The sequence below is a fragment of the Oncorhynchus kisutch genome, linkage group LG12, assembly GCF_002021735.2.
Source record: "Oncorhynchus kisutch isolate 150728-3 linkage group LG12, Okis_V2, whole genome shotgun sequence".
In the NCBI taxonomy this organism is placed as follows: Eukaryota; Metazoa; Chordata; class Actinopteri; order Salmoniformes; family Salmonidae; genus Oncorhynchus; species Oncorhynchus kisutch.
In genome coordinates, this window is record NC_034185.2 from 40,701,349 (window position 1) to 40,723,105 (window position 21,757).

General features: G+C 43.1%; 1 protein-coding gene across 1 annotated transcript in view; it reads left to right on the forward strand.

Moving 5' to 3' along the window:
- The window catches only part of adgb (androglobin), a 104,174-nt gene that overhangs the window by 20,896 nt on the left and 61,521 nt on the right, over positions 1 to 21,757 (forward strand). The window contains exons 8-13 of the mRNA XM_020496955.2: positions 10,721 to 10,902; positions 11,192 to 11,290; positions 14,776 to 14,870; positions 15,412 to 15,586; positions 15,894 to 15,978; positions 16,912 to 17,062. Coding sequence (XP_020352544.1) covers positions 10,721 to 10,902; positions 11,192 to 11,290; positions 14,776 to 14,870; positions 15,412 to 15,586; positions 15,894 to 15,978; positions 16,912 to 17,062 — 787 coding nt within the window. The remainder of the gene's footprint in view (positions 1 to 10,720; positions 10,903 to 11,191; positions 11,291 to 14,775; positions 14,871 to 15,411; positions 15,587 to 15,893; positions 15,979 to 16,911; positions 17,063 to 21,757) is intronic.

The following is a 21,757-nucleotide window of genomic DNA, read 5'->3' on the forward strand; positions in this document are numbered from 1 at the left end:
AAGTCATTTTCTCTGATGAATCCCCTTTCCGATTGTTTGGGGCATCCAGAAAAAGCTTGTCCGGAGAAGACAAGGTGAGCGCTACCATCAGTCCTGTGTCATGCCGACAGTAAAGCATCCTGAGACCATTCATGTGTGGGGTTGCTTCTCAGCCAAGGGAGTGGGCTCACTCACAATATTTCCTAAGAACACAGCGATGAATAAAAAATGGTACCAACACATCCTCCGAGAGCAACTTCTCCCAACCATCCAGGAACAGTTTGGTGATGAACAATGCCTTTTCCAGCATGATGGAGCACCTTGCCATAAGGCAAGTGGCTCGGGGAACAAAACATCGATATTTTTGGTCCATGGCCAGGAATCTCCCCAGACCTTAATCCTATTGAGAACTTGTGGTCAATCCTCAAGAGGTGGGTGGACAAACAAAACCCCACAAATTCTGACAAACTCCAAGCATGAATTATGCAAGAATGGGCTGCCATCAGTCAGGCCCAGAAGTTAATTGACAGCATGCCAGGGCGGATTGCAGAGGTCTTAAAAAGAAGGGTCAACACTGCAAATATTGACTCTTTGCATCAACTTCATGTAATTGTCAATAAGACTTTGACACTTGTGAAATGCTTGTAATCATACTTCAGTATTCCATAGTAACATCTGACAAAAATACCTAAAGACACTGAAACTGCAAACTTTGTGAAAATGAATATGTGTGTCATTCTCAAAACTTTTGGCCACGACTGAACAGCTAGCAGTTACACTGGCGGGCCCGGTGACAACACATTAATGAATCCGAAAGCTTATCTTGACATGGAAGAGATGCAGTGTTGGATAGCCTCAGCCTGCTAGTTATCATGAATAACTTCCTCTCTGTTTGAGTCAGGTTGCTGAGTAGGCTAAATTACCTGCATTAGCTAAGTAATTGAAAGGTAAACTGAGAAGAAAAATAAATAAATGAAAGCTAGCACTCTCTTTCTTTCTCTCTGCTGCTTCTCCATAATTTTTGAAGAAATTCATTTGTTCAAAACTGTTCAACTATTGTGTCTCTCTCTTTGAGTCAACTTCTTAGCACACTTTATTCACTGCAGTGGTAGCTAGTTGTAGCTTATGTTTTCAGTGCTTGATTCATTCTCTGATACTTTGATTTGATGGACAAAATGTTAGTTCATACTGCAAGAGCTCTGATAAGTTGGAGGATGTCCTCTGGAGGTTGACATAATTATTGTCAGTGGAAGGAGGTGAGAACCATCAGCCTCCTAGGTTTTGTATTGAATTAAAACCATTTTTATTTATGAACCCCTTTTTACATCAGCAGATGTCACAAAGTGCTATACAGAAACCCAGCCTAAAACCCCAAACAGCAAGAAATGTAGATGAAGAAGCACGGTAGTTAGGAAAAACTCCTTAGAAAGGTAGGAACCTAGGAAGAATTGAGTGGTGGCCAGTCCTCTTCTGACTGTGCCGGATGGAGATTATAAGAGTACATGGCCATTAAGGCCAGATTGTTCTTTAAGACGTTCATAGATAACCAGCAGGGTTTAATAATAATCACATTGGTTGTATGGGGTGCAACAGATTAGTACCTCAGGAGTAAAAGTCAGTTGGCTTTTCATAACCAAGCATTCAGAGGTCGAGACAGCATGTGCGGTAGAAAGAGAGTCGAAAACAGCAGGTCTGGGACAAGGTAACACGTCCGGTGAACAGGTCAGAGTTCCATAGCTATAGGCAGAACAGTTTAAACTGGAGCAACAAACGACCAGGTGGACTGGGGAAAGCCAGGAATCATCAGGCCAGGTAGTCCTGAGGCATGGTCCTAGGGCTCATGTCCTCTGGGAGGAGGGAGAGGGAGAGAGAGAGAATTAGAGGGAGCATACTTAACTGTACACAGGACACCAGATAAGACCAGAGAATTACACCAGATATAACAGACTGACCCTAGCCCCCCGGCACAAAAACTATTGCATCATAGATACTGGATGCTGAGACGGGGGGGGGGGGTCATTGGACACTGTGGCCTCGCCCGACAATACCCCGGGACAGTGCCAACCAGGCAGGATATAACCCCACCCACTTTGCCAAAGCACAGCCCCCATACCACTAGAGGGGTATTAACATACCACCAACTTACTACCCTGAGACAAGGCTGAGTGTAGCCCACAAAGGTCTCCTCCACTGCATGAGGGGGCGCAAAACCGGACAGGAAGATCATGTCCGGTCATGTTGGGGCGGCAGTGTAGCCTAGTGGTTAGAGCATTGGACTAGTAAGCGGAAGGTTGCGAGTTCAAACCCCCAAGCTGACAAGGTACAAATCTGTCGTTCTGCCCCTGAACAGTTAACCCACTGTTCCCAGGCCGTCATTGAAAATAAGAATGTGTTCTTAACTGACTTGCCTGGTTAAATAAAGGTAAAATTAAATTTAAACCCACTAAAGTGACAGCATGGAAGAGCAGTAGTAAAGGCAGATAAAGCCAGTGACTCAGCCCCCGCAATAGAATCAGAGGCAGATAATCTCAGTGGAGAGAGGGGAGCCCATCAGACAGCATCGGCGGTTCATCCCTTCCAGTGCATTACCGTTCACCTTGGCACCCCAGGTTCAGACCGCACTCAATCATATTACCTACTGAAGAGATAAGTCTTCAGTAAAGACTTAAAGGTTGAGACCGAGTCTGCATAACTCATTCCATAAAAATGTAGCTCTATAGGAGAAACCACTGCTTCCAGCTGTTTGCTTAGAATTTCTAATGACGACAAGTAGGCCAGTGTCTTGTGACTGTAGCTTATGTGTAGGTATGGACTGCAGGACCAAATTGTAGAGATAGGTAGGAGCAAGCCCATGTAATGCTTTATAGGGCAGCAGTAAAACTTTAATCAGCCCTAGCCTTAAACCCTCTTGAAACTAAGTAAACCGCCTATTTCTCAGGACCTGATACTAGAATATGCATATAATTGACAGCGTAGCATAGAAAACACTCTAAAGTTTCCAAAACTGTAAAAAATATAGTCTGTGAGTATAACAGAACTGATATTGCAGGCGAAATCCTGAGAAAAATCCAATCGGGAAGTGACTCTTATTTTGAAACCCCTGTCTTTCTATGCATCCCTATTGCCCATTGAAAGGAATATAAACCAGATTCCTTTTTCTGTGGCTTCCCTAAGGTGTCTACAGCCTTTAGATGTAGTTTCAGGCCTTTATTTTGAAGAATGAGCGTAAACGACTACATTTCGTCAGTGGCTAGCTGAGGGCTCTGAGTGATTCTTGCGTAAAAGACAGAGGTAGTCATTTTTCCTCTCGCTCCTACTGAAAAGCCAATTGTCCCAGTTGATATATTATCTAATAGATATTTGAAAAACACCTTGAGGATTGATTATAAAAAACGTTTGCCATGTTTCTGTCGATTATTATGGACATCATTTGGAATTTTTTCAGCGTTGTCGTGACTGATTTCTCAACACAACGTGACCAACAAAAGGAGGTATTTTGAGTATAAAAATAACCTTTATGGAACAAAAGGAACATTTGCTGTCTAACTGGGAGTCTCGTCAGTGAAAACATCCGAAGATCATCAAAGGTAAACGGTTAATTTGATTGCTTTTCTGATTTTTGTGACCAAGTTTCCTGCTGCTAGCTGGACATAATGCTATGCTAGCGATAAACTTACACAAACGCTTGTCTTGCTTTGGCTGTAAAGCATAATTTCAAAATCTGAGATGACAGGGTGATTAACAAAAGGCTAAGCTGTGTTTCACTATATTTCACTTGTGATTTCATGAATATAAATATTTTCTAGGGATATTTTTTGACCGCTATTTTTTTATGCTAATTAGTGTATTTGATGACAATTCTCGTGGATCCGGGATGGGTAGTTCCAAGTTAAAAGAAGGCAAGCACTTGAGTAATATGATCAGAAAGTAAAATTGATGACCTACTATGAAGATTATCCTACCAACAGGAAATGAAAAACTGTAACATCTTCTGTTTCACCGAGACGTGGCTGAACGAAGATCGGACAATATATGGGGATGTGTGTCTTTTTGTCAATAACAGCTGGTGCGCAATGTCTAATATAAAAGTAGTCTCGAGGTATTGCTCGCCTGAGGTGTAGAGTACCTTATGCTAAGCTGTAGACCACACTATCTACAAAGAGAGTTCTCATCTGTATTATTCCGTCTATTTACCACCACAAAGCAAAGCTGGCACTAGGACTGCTCTCAACCAACTCTATAAGGCCTTAAGCAAAGATGCCCACCCAGAAGCGGCGCTCCTGGTGGCCGGGGATTTTAATGCAGGCAAACTTGAATCAATTTTACCATATTTTTACCAGCATGTCACATGTGCAACCTTGGAAAAAAAAAATCCTACACCACCTTTACTCCACACACAGAGATGCATACAAAGCTCTCCCCCGCCCTCCATTTGTCAGATCTGACTATAGATCTGTCCTCCTGATTCCTGCTTACAAGCAAAAACTAAAGCAGGAAGTACCAGTGACTCGCTCAATACAGAAGTGGTCCGATGACGCGGATGCGACACTACAGGACTGTTTTGCTAGCACAGACTGGAATATGTTCCGAGATTCATCCAATGACATTGAGGAATACACCACCTCAGTCATCGGCTTCATCAATAAGTGTAATGATGACGTCGTCCCCACAGTGACTGTACGTACATATCCCAACCAGAAGCCATGGATTACAGGCAACATCCACATCGAGCTAAAGGCTAGAGCTGCCGCTTTCAAGGAGCGGGAGACTAATACGGATGCTTATAATAAATCCCGCTATGCCCTCAGACGAACCATCAAACAAGCAAAGAGTCAATACAGGATTAATATTGAATCTTACTACACTGGCTCTGATGCTCATAGGATGTGGCAAGGCTTGAAAACTATTCCGGACTACAAAGGGAAACCCAGACACGAGCTGCCCAGTGAAGCGAGCCTACCAGACGAGCTAAATGCCTTTTATGCTCGCTTCGAGGTAAGTAACACTGAAGCATGCACGAGACAACCAGCTGTTCTGGATGACTGTGTGATAACGCTCTCTGTAGCTGATGTGAACAAAACCTTTAAACAGGTCAACATTCACAAAGCTGCTGGGCCAGATGGATTACCAGGACATGTACTCAAAGCATGCGCGGACCAACTGTCAAGTGTCTGAAATTACATTTTTAACCTCTCCCTGACTGAGTCTGTAATACCTACATGTTTCAAGCAGACCACCATAGTCCCTGTGCCCAAGGAAGCGAAGGTAGCCTGCCTAAATGATTACCACCCCATGGCACTCATGTCAGTAGCCATGAAGTGCTTTGACAGGCTGGTCATGGCTCACATCAACAGTATCCTTCCCGGACACCCTAGACCCACTCCAATTCGCATACCGCCCCAACAGATCCACAGATGACGCAATCTCAATCGCGCTTCACACTGCCTTTTCTCACCTAGACAAAAGGAACACCTACGTATGTGAGAATGCTGTTCATTGACTACAGCTCAGCGTTCAACACCATAGTGCCCATGAAGCTCATCACTAAGCAAAGGACTCTGGGACTAAACACCTCCCTCTGCAACTGGATCCTAGACTTCCTTACGGGGCGCCCCCAGGTGGTAAGAGTAGGCAACAACACATCTGCAACGCTGATCTTTAACACTGGGGCCCCTCAGGGGTGTGTGCTTAGTCATCTCCTGTATTCCCTGTTCACCCACAACTGCGTGGTTAAACACAACTCCAACACCATCATTAAGTTTGCTGACAACACAACAGTGTTCATCGACAACAATGAGGCGGCCTATAGGGAGGAGGTCAGAGAACTGGCAGTGTGGTGCCAGGACAACAACCTCTCCCTCAATGTGAGCAAGACAAAGGAGCTGATCGTGGACTACAGGAAAGGGTGGGCCGAACAGGCCCCCATTTACATTGACGTTGCTGTAGTGGAGCGGGTTGAGAGTTTCAAGTTCCTTCGTGTCCAAATCACCAACAAACTATCATGGTTCATACATACCAAGACAGTCGTGAAGAGGGCACGACAAAACCTTTTCCCTCTCAGGAGACTGAAAGGATTCAGCATGGGTCCCCAGATCCTCAAAAGGTTCTACAGCTGCACCATCAAGCGTATCCTGACCGGTTGCATCACCGCCTGGTATGGTAACTGCTCGGCATCTGACCGTAAGGCGCTGCAGAGGGTAGTGTGAATGGCCCAGTACATCACTGGGGCCAAACTTCCTGCCATCCAGGACCTATGTAATTTTTGGTGTCAGAGGAAAGCCCATAAAATTGTCAGAAACTCCAGTCATCCAAGTTATAGACTGTTTTCTCTGCTTCCGCACGGCAAGCCTAGGACCAAAAGTCTCCTCAACAGCTTCTACCCTCAAGCCATACGACTGCTGAAGAATTCATGAAATCGCCACCGGACAATTTACATTGACCTCCCTTTTGTACACTGCTGCTACTTGCTGTTTTGTTTGTTACCTGTGCATAGTCACTTCGCCCCCCCCCCACGTACATGTACAGATTACCTCAACTAGCCTTTACCCCCTCACACTGAGGGGTGTGCCCTGTTTACCGGTGCCCTGTTTATAGCCTCGTTATTGTAATTCTTATTGTGTTACTTTTTATTATAACTTTATTTTAGTATACTTGGTAAATATGTTCTTCTTGAACTGCACTGTTGGTTAAGGGCTTGTAAATAAGCGTTTCATGGTAAAGTCTACACCTGTTGTATTCGGCGCATGTGACAAATAAAGTTTGATTTGATCACATTATGGGATTCTAGCAAAGACTCTAGCAGCCGTGTTTAGCACTAACTGAAGTTTATTTAGTCCTTTCCGGGTAGCCGGAGAGTAGAGCATTGTAGTAGTCTAATTTAGAAGTGACAAAATCATGGATTAGCTTTTCTGTATCAATTTTGGACAAAATATATCTGATTTTTGCAATGTTACGAAGATGGAAAAATCCTGTTCTTGAAATATTCTTGATATGTTCATCATAGAAATCAAGGTCCAGAGTAACGCCGAGGTCCCTCAGTTTTATTTGAGACGACTGTTCAACCATCAAGATTAATTGTCATATCGCTTTGTTTCTTGGGGCCTAAAACTAGCATCTCTGTTTAGTCAGAGTTTAAAAGTAAAACATTTGCTGCCATGCACTTCCTTATGTCTGAAACACAGGCTTCCAGGGTAGGCAATTTTGGGTCATCATGTTTCATCGCAATATACAGCTGTGTCGTCCGCATAGCAGTGAAAGTTGACATAGTGTTTTTGAATGATATCACCAAGCTGTAGAATACATAGTGAAAACAATACGGGTCCTAAAATTGAACCTTGAAGAACACCGAAACTTACACTTGATTTGTCAGAGGACAAACCATCGACAGAGATGATATCTTTCAGACAGATAAGATCTAAACCAGGCAAGAACATGTCAGTGTAGACCAATTAGGGGTTTCAATCTCACCAAATGAATGTGGTGATCGATGGTGTCAAAAGCAGCAGTTAAGGTCTCGGAGCATGAGGACAGATACAGAACCTTGGTCTGACGCCTTGAAAAGGTAATTTACCACCTTCACAAGTGCAGTCTCCGTGCTATGAAAACCAGACTGGTTTCATATACATTTATTTGTCTTCAGGAAGGCCGTGAGTTGCTGCGCAACAACTTTTTCAAAAATGTTTAGAAGAATGGGATATTCGATATACAGTACCGGTTAACAGTTTGGACACACCTACTCATTCGTGTTTTTCTATTACTGTTTTCTACATTGTAGACATCAAAACTATGAAATAACATATGGAATAGTAACCAAATAAGTTTTAAACAAATATATATTTCAAAATATATAGTAGCCATCCTTTGCCTTGATGGCAGCTTTGCACACTCTTCGCTTTCTCTCAAACAACTTAATGAGGTAGTCTCCTGGAATGCATTTCAATTAACAGGTGTGTGGAATTTCTTTCCTTAATGCGTTTGAGCCAGTTGTGTTGTGACAAGGTAGGGGTGGAATACAGAAGATAGCCCTATTTGGTAAAATACCAAGTCCATATTATGGCAAGAGCAGCTCAAATCTGCAAAGAGAAATGACAGTCCATCATTACTTTAAGACATGAAGGTCAGTCAATGTGGAAAATGTCATGAACTTTGAAGTTTCTTCAAGTGCCTTTGCAAAAACCATCAAGCGCTATGATGAAACTGGCTGACGGTCTCATGAGGACCATCACAGGAAAGGAAGAGTTACCTCTGCTGCAGAGGACAAGATCATTAGAGTTACCAGCCTCAGAAATTGAAGCCCAAATAAATGCTTCACAGAGTTCAAGTAACACACACATCTCAACATCAACTGTTCAGAGAAGAATATGTGAATTAGGCCTTCATGGGCGAGTTGCTGCAAAGAAACCACCTCTAAAGGACACCAATAAGAAGAGAAGACTCGCTTGAGTCAAGAAACACGAGCAATGGACATTAGACCGGTGTAAATCTGTCCTTTGGTCTGATAAGTCCAAATGTAAGATTTTTGGTTCCAACCGCCATGTCTTTGTGAGATGCAGAGTAGGTGAAAGGATGATCTCCACGTGTGGTGCCCACTGTGAAGCATGGAGGTGTGATGGTGCTGGGGTGCTTTGCTGGTGACACTTTATGTGATTTATTTCAAATTCAAGGCACATTTAACCAGCATGGCTACCACAGCATTCTGCAGCGATATGCCATCCCATCTGGTTTTTCAACAATACAATGACCGAACACACCTCCAGGCTGTGTAACGGCTGTTTGACCAAGTAGAAGAGTGATTGAGTGCTGAATCAGATGACCAGGCCTCCACAATCACCCGACCTCAACCCAATTGAGATGGTTTGGGATGAGTTGGACCGCAGAGTGAAGGAAACGCAGCCAACAAGTGATCAGCATATGTGGGAACTCCATCAAGACTGTTGGAAAAGCATTCCAGGTTGAGAGAATGCCAAGAGTGCAAAGTTGTCATCAAGGCGAAGGGTGGCTACTTTGAAGAATATAAAATACAATATATTTTGATTTGTTTAATACCTTTTTGGTTACTACATGATTCAATATTTGTTTTTTCATAGTTTTGATGTCTTCACTATTATTCTGCAATGTAGAAAAGAGTGCAATTAATGAAAAACCCTTGAATGAGTAGGTGTGTCCAAACTTTTGACTGGTACTGTAGGCCGATAGTTTATTAAAAACATTTTCAGGGTCAAGGTTTGGCTTTTTCGATCGGCTTTATTATTGCCACTTTTAGTGAGTTTTTATACATATCCAGAGGATAGGGAGCCATTTGTTATTCTCAACATTGGTGGGCCAAGCACAGGAAGTCGTTTTTTCAGTAGTTGGAATAGGGTCCAGTAATGCAGCTTGAAGGTATAGAGGCCATGATTATTTTCATGAATGTGTCTAAAACTTTCAGTGTCTCCATTTATCCTAGAGATTTGGAGAAATACGCAGATTTCTGCAGTCTGTATTTTGCTTTCTGGTGATCATGATCTTTTCGTCAAAGAAGTTCATGAATTCATCACTGCTGAAGTGAAAGCCATCCTCTCTTGGGGAATGCTGCTTTTTAGTTAGCTTTGCGGCAGTATCAAGAATACATTAGGATTGTTCTCATTCCCCTCAATTAGGTTGGAAAAATAGGATGATCGTACAGCAGTGAGGGCTCAGCCCCATCTTGTCGGTGCAGCGCATATCCTGCTAGCTGAATATCCATGTCATCATTCAGCCACGATTCGATGAAACATAAGATATTACAGTTTTTGGTGTCCCATTGGTAGGATGTTTGTGATCGTACCTCGTCTAATTTATTGTCCAATGATTGCACGTTGGCGAGTAATATTGATCCTGCAGATCCTTACGTAATATTGATCCTGCAAATCCTTGCGAGGCACCCCGCTCTGTGTCCTCTGTTCCTCTTGCAATAACTAGGATGTTGGCCTTGTCGGGTGTTTGGAGTATGTCCTGTTGAAGACAAATCTTTGTCTGATCCGAGGTGAGTGATCGCTGTCCTGATATCAAATCAAATCAAATATCCAGAAGGTATTTTTTGCCGTAAGATAATCAGTTATTTGGTTTAATAAAAAATTTGCTATTTGTATTTTTCTGAAATTCACTGAGTCGGATGGTCCACCCCCTCCTCCTTTAAGGAGCCTCCACTGACACACACACACACTGCCAGCAGCTAACATGACTATTTAAACTCCAGCCACAACTTCACAGGCACTCCAGAGCAGGCAGCTGTCAATGAGTCATCGTAAGAATAAGCATAATGACAACCCTCTACAAACATTTCGCTACACCCGCAATAACATCTGCTAAACGTGTGTGTGTGTCAAATCAAATTTGATTTGATCGTTCAGTTATCCTTGTTTTGGAATCACTGGCAGGAAATCTTTCAATAAAGCCTGAAATGAATGGATATGGAACATGCCCGGAGCTAAATGAACGCCACTCATAACAACACTCATCTGTTTTGACATATATTATGTATCATGGTGGCCAATCGACAGGACTGAAATCAGATACCAGACACAAATAACATTTTAAATAGTTAAGTGCTTTATTTAGAGCACCAACCTTCCAGTTTTATTTTTTTGCCCAGCACTAACACATCTCATTCTACTTGGTTAGTTGTTAGTAAGTTATGTAACCATTACATATCCAGTCATGTGGGATCATTGATAAACAACTGGGTAGATAGTTTTACAGTGTGATGTGTCCAATCTCTCAGGTTCCGGTACCTGGGCAAGGTTTGGGACTTCCTGAAGGACACCGTTCCCAAATTCCAGTATGTGGAGGAGAGCTCGGAGGAGAAGCCCCTGACCACGGAAACCTCCGGAGTGAGGGAGTCCAGACTCAACGAGTGCAAGGGCGAGTCTCCCACAGCAACCAGAACCCCGGAGAAAAGCAAAGGTGCTGCTCTGTCTGTCTCTCTCTCCCTCTGTCTGTCTGTCTGTCTCACTAAACCTGACACGGGTAGCAATTTACACACGCGCTGATTAAACTGCTTTAATTAAGAGAGTCAATTAAATCATTGATTAGATTAGGATCACGTGTGTGTGGGCTGTTTTATCTAATCGAGTGTTTGAGTTAATCAACGGATTGACTGAACTGTCTGTGGGAGAAAGTATACCACTGCCTTTTCCGTCTTCTTACTCACTCCTGTATTTGTTTTCCTACTGACTTGTTATGTTGCTGTCAGATTCAGCCAAGAAGAAAGGGAAAGATGTGGATAAAGACAGAAAGTCATCTCAGCCCACTGCTGTCCAGCCCAACACTACCAATCAGCCCACTACAGACAGTAAGTTACACACAGATCAAATTTTTTTTAAATATTTTTTTTCTTCTGCTTATCACATCCTTCTTTCGATGCCAAACCCACCACTGGTGTGCATGGCCAAAGAGCTCTATTTTAATGTCATCCAACAAATGTAAACACCTGAAGTATGATTAACGGCATTTGCACTTGGATTTGAACTGGTGCTGTGGTCAGATGACATGAAAATAGAAACAGTGGTGAGTTTGGCGTCGAAGGAAGGATAGGAAACGGTAAAGAACTCCATACCTACTTTAAAATATGGTGGTGAATATTTGATGTTTTGGGTCTATCTTGTTTCCACTGTTCCTGGGGCCCTTGTTAAGGTCATCGGCATTATGAACTTTACCCAGACATTTTAGCCAAAAACCTGTTTTGCCAACGTGGCCACAACTGGTTATTCCAGCAAGATGATAGACAAGGACAGTAAACACACATTTAAAATAAAATGATATACAAACAATACAACAACAAAATATGTGTGTTAGTGTACTTGTTTGTGTACCCTCACAGTTGTTGGGTTGTTGTTGAATCTGTTTTTTAAAGGTGATTTTGTTGTTTGCTTGAGTAATTGGAGATGGGATTTCCATGTGATCATGGCTTTGTATAGAATTGTGCGTTGCTGTAAATTTGTTTTGGACTTGGGGACAGTAAAGAGACTCCTGGTATGTCTTGTGGGGTATGTATGGGTGTCTGAGCTGAATGCTATTTGATTATGCAGACAATCTGGAATTTTCTTAACAGCAATATTGTGTGTATTTAAAACACTGCTGTACTGAGTGATTTTGTTTAAACTGTTCTTTCTGCACGGGTTCTCTTTAGCTCATGCCCCCTCCCTCTTTCTCTGTCTGTCTTGGGGTGCGTTCGTAAATTGCCTCCAGTCTGTCAGAGTGCGCTCTGGGCCTTTCATAAATGTTGTTGTCCGTTCGTAAATTCTGATCGTTTCGCTCTCGTAGTGTGGCTGAGGAGTAGGGTTGATCCGAGCGTTCTGACCTCACAAGCATTTCGCTACACCCGCAATAACACCTGCTAAACACGTGTATGTGTCCAATAAAATTGTATTTGTCAATGGCAGTCAAGCTCCAAACTAACTGGCTAAAGTTGGCTAGCTTGCTAGCTACTTCCAGACACAAATGAGAGAACACCCCACTCTGACCAATTTACTCACCCTAGCAGAGCTAGTTAGGCTGTTTTCATATTAGCTAGTGTTAGTGACTAACTTTTTTGCCAACCTTTACTGTCACCTGTAATTTCTAATGGGTGTTGCGCATTCGTAAATTCATCAACTATTCTGCGTTGTGGCACACTCAAACAAGTGCTCTGTAGATAGCCAAAATGAATATATAAATGCACCCTTATTTTCTCATCCATTCTCGCTAGAGGTTGACTGATTATGATTTTTCAACGCCGATACCAATTATTGGAGGACCAAAAAAGCCGATACCGATTAATCGGCCGATTTGTATTTATTTATTTGTAATAATGACAATTACAACAATACTGAATGAAAACTTATTTTAACTTAATATAATACATTAATAAAATCAATTTAGCCTCAAGTAAATAATGAAACATGTTCAATTTGGTTTTAAATAATGCAAAAACAAAGTGTTGGAGAAGAAAGTAAAAGTGCAATATGTGCTATGTAAGAAAGCTAACGTTTAAGTTCCTTGCTCAGAACTTGGTTCCTTTTAACATGAGTCTTCGATATTCCCAGGTAAGAAGTTTTAGGTTGTAGTTATTATAGGAATTATAGGACTTTTTCCCTCTATACCATTTGTATTTCATTAACCTTTGACTATTGGATGTTCTTATAGGCACTTTAGTATTGCCAGTGTCACAGTATAGCTTCCGTCCCTCTCCTCGCTCCTCCCTGGACTCGAACCAGGAACACAACGACAACAGCCACCCTCGAAGCAGCGTTACTCATGCAGAGCAAGGGAAACAACCACTGTTAGCGCGCTAACTAGCTAGCCATTTCACTTCGGTTACACCAGCCTCATCTCGGGAGTTGATAAGCTTGAAGTCATAAACAGCGCAATGCTTGACGCACAACGTGCGTTTTGCCAGCAGCTCTTCGAAAGTGCTGTTTGAATGAATGTTTACGCGCCTGCTTCTTCTGCCTACCACCACTCAGTCAGATACTTAGATACTTGTATGCTTGTATGCTCAGTCAGATTATATGCAAAGCAGGACACGCTAGATAATATCTAGTAATATCATCAACCATGTGTAGTTAACTAGTGATTATGATTTATAGTTTTTTATAAGATAAGTTTCGCATAACATTCGCGTAACAGGCAGTCTCCTTGTGGAGTGCAACGAGAGAGAGAGGCCGGTTGTTATTGCGTTGGACTAGTTAACTGTAAGGTTGCAAGAATGGATCCCCGAGATGACAAGGTGAAAATCTGTCGTTCTGCCACTGAACGAGGCAGTTAACCCACCGTCATTGGAAATAAGAATGTGTCCTTAACTGACTTGCCTAGTTAAATAAAGGTATACAAATAAATAAATAAAATAAAATAAAAATTGGCAAATCGGTGCCCAAAAATACAGATTTCCGATTGTTATTGAAAACTTGATATCGACCCTAATTAATCGGCCATTCCGATTAATCGGTCGACCTCTAATTCTCGTGCACGCATACACACACTTTTTCAAACTCCCTCTTTAAAAAATGTATCTCTCTCCCATTCCCTCTCTCTCTCAATGATAATTAACATGTGGGAGATTAACATGCAGTGATTTGGCACCAATCCCTAAATCTTTTGTGCCTGAGGTACACACACCACACACACTAAACATTGTATTTATATCATAGATAAGTTTGCCTTGCATTTTCATTTAGATTCGCTTGTATTATTAACCTTGCATAGATTCAGCACAACTAATTCCTTCTCCATGAATGCAGCTTCTATATCATTCCCTCACAGATCCAGTAATTACTCAAATAGATTTTCCATGTCTCCTGGCCTACACGCTCATGTGATGCATAGTGAGATTGTCAGTGGAAGGGTCAAAAATGGTGCCTCAGATAGCAAAGCATCTCCTTTCTCTGCACCACACAATGACTTCTGTCTCCAAGACCTCCGATGGGGGTTAACGCCCCATAATCTCTGTGAAAGTGACTTTGAATTCAAGAATCTCTGTCAAGATTCTCAGTATCTTTTTACTTGTTTAAACTCTCTGCGACGCCTCATTATAGGAGCCATGTCCTCAGCTGACCCATGAAATGTGAAATGTCATGAAGCTAATTGTACATGCCATTTCACAATTTCTCTCTCTCTCTCTCTACACAGTATATATCTCTCTCTCTCGCAAGCTCCCTCTCACACTCTCTGTCTCTCACTCCCACTTTCCCCCCTCCCATTGTTGGTGTCATGCCCCTCTATTAGACCTGTTAATGAAAAGCATGGCCCCTGAGCACTGTGTGTGTGTGTGTGTGTGTGTGTGTGTCCTGCCCTGGTCAGGTATTTCACCCCCTCCTGCTCCAGAGATGGTGGTGTGTGCCAGCTACCAGCCACTACACCTCCTGGAGAAGAAGACCTCTGTATTGGGACAGATGGTACGGTCCAACATTCTTCATAGAAATACCATAAGCACCACCAACTATCCAGCTGTGGTGATAAGTACATTTCTCGTTGTAAATTAGCCTAGGTCAGTTTAAATATTCTACACTTTAAAGCAAATCCAGGCACTGACTACATCTGAAACAAGCTTAACGCTTATTTACAAAATGTGCACTGAAACTGATCTCTTTCCATGTAACTTACAACCTGTAATAGCCTATACGAATGTGCCCAGGCCTCAGAACCAGCGGGGGGACGGAGGAGATGAAACGTGCCAATGGAGTCTTCAGTTCTGAGGCCATGTTCTGCCCAATATGGATCGTTAGACTTACCACTCGTCTTCCATAATTCATACACCATTATAATTCCAAGATTCATCCCTGGTTTCTTAACTCTATATACTGTAGAACCCCCCCCCCCCCCCTAAACCACAGACCCATCCTCAATCCTAACGTTAGCCATTAGGACCATGAAGAAGATCTGACACTGTATCAGTGCTTGGCAGCTACAGTCTTTCTATCTCCTGTGGTGTTCCAGGCGGATTCGTCGGAGCGGCTGAGGCACTACGGTCTGTCTCGCCTCTACAGCCACCCAGTCCTGGTGACCCGTACCCGCGCCTGCCCTCTGGTGGCGCCCCCTAAACCACCCGCCGTGCCCCGCTGGAAACTCATCCGACCCCGAAAGGAGACCACAATTACAGACGAGCCCCGGGGTGAGAGAGAGAGAGAGAGAGGGAGGGGTGAAATTTGGTTAGGATGGAGGATAAGGGGGTGACACAGGGGAGGGGGGGAGGAAGTGCTGCGCAACGGTGGGGTGAGGGGGTGAGATGGGGCTGAGGGTGGACATGTTGGGAGAGGAGGAAAGGATGGTGAGAGGGAAGAAGGAGATTTAGTTGAGGTTGTGGGGGGCCTTTGACATCAGTACACTGTGATGAAAATAATTTAAATCTTAGAAAACTATAAACGGCAGTAGAAAAATAAAAAGTTGTACATCACAACACGCGTCGTTTCTCTGCACAGAGCCTGCGGTGGTGAAACCAGAGCAGTTCATCGAGATATCCAGCCCCTTCCTCAACTACAGGCTGTTGACCATGCCTGCTGAGATGTATGTACTCTACCATACACATTGGATTTATTCTGAATGGACAAATTGAAGCAGTCAGTGGAGTCTAACCAGACCAGTGTGCATGTGTGTGTGCAGCATAACCCATAGAGTGAGAGCATCTTGGCTCGGCTCTTTAGCAATGTGGGATGCCTCAGGCACAGACAGTTGCTGGACATAGTTATCTGTATGTCTCAGATATAGTGCCTTTTAAAAAGTATTCACACCCCTTGACTTTTTCCACATGTTGTTGTGTTAAAGCTTGAGATTGTGTGTCACTGGCCTACACACAATACCCCCATAATGTCAAAGTGGAATTATGTTTTAAAAGTATTCAACCTCTTTGTTATGGCAAGCCTAAATAAGTTCAGGAGTAAAAATGTGCTTAATAAGTCATATAATAAGTGGCATAGAATCTGTGTCCAATAATAATGTTTAACATGATTTTTGAATGACTGTCTAACCTCATCATGAAAATAATTTTGCCGCAACCAGGAAATTGGATTCATTATTTGGATTATAATGAAGTGAAAATTACTAACTTTAGAAGCATTTCAGTTTCAAAATAATATGTTTATTTTAAAACTAATAATAATACGTTTTAAAATAATCCTGCAACAGGGTGATCAAATTATGATTCTACGCCTGTATGCTAAATGTTGTGCTGGTTTGTAACAGGTTCATTGACCTATCACTGTGGTTACAGTGCCATATAATGTAGTCTGTCATTGTATGTTTTGACAGTGTGAATAACTGTGTTATACATGGTGCGTGATGTGTATAGATCTACGATGCGTGTATTTGATATGACCTGTGTCTGTCTGTGTGTGTGAGTCATGTAGGTGATATGATATATGCGTGATGTTCCCATATGTGAATGATGTGTGTGTATATGATGCTTGAACATGATATGATGTGTATGACATGTGTTCCAAGGGAGGCCCATCAGAGCAGTCACAGGAAGCGTGTATGCAGCGCCACGCTGGCGTCCTTCGCCGAGACAGAGGAGAGCGAGAGCCGAGGGGCCCCGGAGCCCAGTACTGCACAACACAGCATCAACTCACTGTACGAAGTGGACACAGCTGAGGTAGAATGGACACCACAGCCACAGAGCCACACCTGACCTGGTCCATGAGAGGGGGTCTAGAACATATATTTTCCCCTAAACACCATCAGAGATGTGTACAGTACTAGACTTCCTGCTAGATCTCTTGCTGTTAGTAAACACAAACTCATACACTGACCAAAAACATTAAGCCTTTAGTGGGTCATAGATCTCTCTCTGCTCTAGTCTCTCCCTCCCTCCCTCCCTCCCTCCCTCCCTCCCTCCCTCCCTCCCTCCCTCCCTCCCTCCCTCCCTCCCTCCCTCCCTCCCTCCCTCCCTCCCTCCCTCCCTCCCTCCCTCCCTCCCTCCCTCCCTCCATCCATCCATCCATCCATCCATCCATCCATCCCTCTCTCCCTCTCTCTCTATCATTCTGCTAGTCTGTTTAGGGTTCATCAGGGCAACTTCAGTTTCAGCGACAACGCGATACTCACGTGCCCCCGTCCCAATGTCACTTCTGCTGTCTCCCAGGCGACCGGTGACCAGGGGGAGATCTGTACTAAAGACGGAAAAAACAGATAGAGAGAAAGTCATATAAAGGGAGAGGTCGTATGTTCTGGCGATAAAAACGCAGCTCAATTAGATGGTAAGCCATCAGTGTCTATGTCTCCTAGGGGGTTCATTACACTTCACTCCTAGCTGCTGCCTGCTGCCACCACAAAAAATGCATTAATAATAAATCGCCCTCTTGCATAACGATAGCCAGTTATAGAGGGGTTAGCACTGTTTCGGCAGGGTCATTTGGTGCGTGTGTGTGCGTCTGTGTGCTCAGGGCCATATGTATTGTGAGGGTGTATTTCTATAATAAACCACCCAGCTTATCCTTAGTCCAACAGGCTGAAGTGAACCTTTGTATCTCCCAAAGGTGACAATAACATGATCTCCCTCATAAGATGATCTCCATAATGCTCTGGACTACTGGGCACTCTCAGCTATTTTAAAGGAGAGCTGAAGTAGACTTTCCTATCAAAGAGCTGTTTTTACCCCAGGAATGCTAAGAATGTGGTTCACCACCTAAGCCCACTACAGTGACACAGCTTCAGCTTTACTACATGTCCACATATCCCAGAATGCAACAGGCCCCATAATGCTGCAGTTTCGTCCATGTCACTGACCCCATTGAGCTATGAGCAATTCATGAATAAACTACTACAATGAACTTCTACATTTCACACAGTTCAGCTAGAGTTGTCTTGAATTTTCCATGTCTTTCATTGCCGACACTTAGGGTAGGAAGTAGCTTAATAAAGGTTGAAAAGTGTGTCTTAAGACAACAGGCCAACTCTGGCTGACACTTGCTGCTGACAATTAAAGTCACTTCACGGTTGGATTGGAGTCGGCCCCATGAAGGATGTGATTGAAAGACCATACCCGTGCAGGGTTCTCTGAAATCTAGAGCAAAAAAAATACCCTGGCCTTAAATTATAAAATTGTTGTATTTATTACATAGTGGCGCAGCCAGTGGACAACGTGGCGCAGTGCCACTCTTACATTCTTTGGGGAGAACTGTACCATGCCAACTGTAGGCCTACAGCTGGAGGGAAATAACATACTGTAGTTGCGTCTGTTCACGGTACCAAGGTTAATGTCATTTTGTGATTATTGTATATTCGTTTCTATTTTTATTTTTTTAAGTTTAGTTTCAGTTATTTTTCAGATCTGATTTACTGGTTTTTATTTACTAAAGAATAAACGTTATTTCGTATTATATTTAGTTTCAATTAGAATTTTAGTGTTAGGGGCAGGAAGTAGCATATGCATGGGAGGTTGGGGGGCATTTATGTGTTTCATAGTTTGTGCTTTTTGGGGATGTCAGTTTTTTCCACTGTGGAGCAGTAATGCATAAGGTGACGGTCCGGGCATAGGTTAGGTTAGGTTTAAAGGTAGAATCAGTGAGATAACAGTGCCTTCAGAAAGTATTCAGAATCATTCAATTTTATCACATTTTGTTATTTTACAGCTGTTGTTCTAAAATGGATTTAAATAAAACAAATCCTCAGCTATCTACACACAGTACCCCATCATGAAAAAGTGAAACACATGTTTTTTATACATTTGCAAACATTTATAAAAATAAGTATTCAGACCCTTTTCTATGAGACTCGAAATTGAATTTGGGTACATCCTGTTTCCATTGATCATCCTTGAGATGTTTCTACAACTTGATTGGAGTCCACCTGTGGTAAATTGTATTGATTAGACATGATTTGTCTGAATCCTGGATTAGGAAGGCCACCAAAAATTCAGACATTTCCATCCCCAACTACAACACTTTCCACCAAGATCGAACTGCCAACGGGGGTGGAGTTAGCCTGCAGAGTTCTGTCATGCTATCCAGGTCTGAACCCAAATAGTTTGAGCTTCTACTTTTAAAATTTCACCTTTCCAGATATGTCTCTCACTGTTGCCGCTTGTTATAAACCCCCCTCAGCCCCCAGCTGTGAATTAATTGTCCCCCATTTATCTTCAGAGTTTGTACTGTTAGGTGACCTAAACCGGCCGTCCTGAAATCTAAACTAGATGCCCTCAATCTCACATTAATGATCAGGTACAACCCTAAATCCATAAACACAGGCACCCTCATAGATATCATCCTGACCAACCTGCCCTATAAATACACCTCTGCTTTTTCAACCAGGATCTCAGCGATCACTGCCTCATTATCTGCATCCGTAATGGGTCCGCCGTCAAACGACCACCCCTCATCACTGTCAAACGCTCCCTAAAACACTTCAGCAGCCAGGCCTTTCTAATCAACCTGACCCGGGTATCCTGGAAGAGTATTGACCTCATTCCGTCAGTAGAGGATGCCTGGTTATTCTTTAAAAGTGCTTTCCACACCATCTTAAATAAGCATGCCCCATTCAAAAAAAAAATAACTAAAGACAGACATAGCCCTTGGTTCAGTCCAGACCTGACTGCTCTTGACCAGCACAAAACATCCTGTGGCGTACTGTATTAGCATGGAATAGCCCCTGCGATATGCAACTTTTCAGGGAAGTTAGGAACCAATCAACACAGGCAGTTGGGAAAGCAAAGGCTAGCTTTCTCAAACAGAAATTTGCATCCTGTAGCACAAACTCCAAACAGTTCTGGGACACTAATGTCCATGGAGAATAAGAGCAGCTGCCCACTGCACTGCGGCTAGGAAACACTGTCACCACCGATAAAAAATCTGGACCCCTACAAATAGCTGGGCTAGACAATCTGGACCCTCTTTCTAAAATGATCCGCCGCAATTGTTGCAACCCCTATTGCTAGCCTGTTCAACCTCTCTTTCGCATCGTCTGAGATCCCTAAAGATTGGAAAGCTGCCGCGGTCATCCCCCTCTTCAAAAGGTGTGACACTCTAGACCCAAACTGTTAGAGACCTATATCTATCCTACCCTGCCTTTCTAAAGTCTTTGAAAGCCAAGTTAACAAACAGATCAACGACCATTTCGAATCCCACCGTACCTTTTCCGCTATGCAATCTGGTTTCCGAGCTGGTTTCCAAGCTGGTTTCCAAGCTGGTGCACCTCAGCCACACTCAAGGTCCTAAACGATATCATAACCACCATCGATAAAAGACAATACTGTGCAGCCGTCTTCATCGACCTGGCCAAGGCTTTCGACTCCGTCAATCACCGGATTTTTATCGCCATACTCAACAGCCTTGGTTCCTCTAATGACTGCCTCGCCTGGTTCACCAACTACTTCTCAGATAGAGTTCAGTGTGTCAAATTGGAGGGCCTGTTGTCCGGACCTCTGGCAGTCTCTATGGGGGTGCCACAGGGTTCAATTATCGGGCCGATTATTTTCTCTGTACACATCAATGATGTCGCTCTTGCTGCTGGTGATTCTGTGATCCACCTCTACGCAGATGACACCATTCTCTATACTTCTGGCCCTTCTTTGGACACTGTGTTAACAAACCTCCAGACAAGCTTCAATGCCATACAACACTCCTTCCGGGGTTTCCAACTGCTCTTAAGTGCAAGCAAGACGAAATGCATGCTCTTCAACCGATTGCTGCCCACACCTGCCCGCCCGTCTGCTATCACTACTCTGGACGGTTCTGACTTAGGTATTTGTAGTTGTCCACATATTCTATGTGTCTGGTTAGACTGTAAACTCTCCTTTCAGACTCGCATTAACTTCTTATGGCTGCAGGGGCAGTATTGAGTAGCTTGGATGAAAGGTGCCCAGAGTAAACGGCCTGCTCCTCAGTCTCAGTTGCTAATATATGCATATTATTATAACTATTGGATAGAAAACACTCTGACGTTTCTAAAACTGTTTGAACGATGTCTGTGAGTATAACAGAACTCATATGGCAGGCAAAAACTTGAGAAGAAATCCAAACAGGAAGTGAGAAATCTGAGGTTGGTCGTTTTTAAACCCAGGCCTTATTTAATCCACAGTGGGATATGGATGAAGTTGCACTTCCTAGGGCTTCCACTAGATGTCAACCGTCTTTAGAAACTTGAATGAGGCTTCTACTGTGTTGTGGGCCTGAATAAGAGCTGAATGAGTCAGGTTACTGGCAGAGAGCCATTTCCTGGTCACGCGCATTCCACATGATATCGACCTGCGTTCCATTGCTTCTCTAGACACAAAGGAATTCTCCTGTTGGAACTTTATTGAAGATTTATGATAACAACACCCTAAAGATTGATTCTATACTTAGTTTGAAAT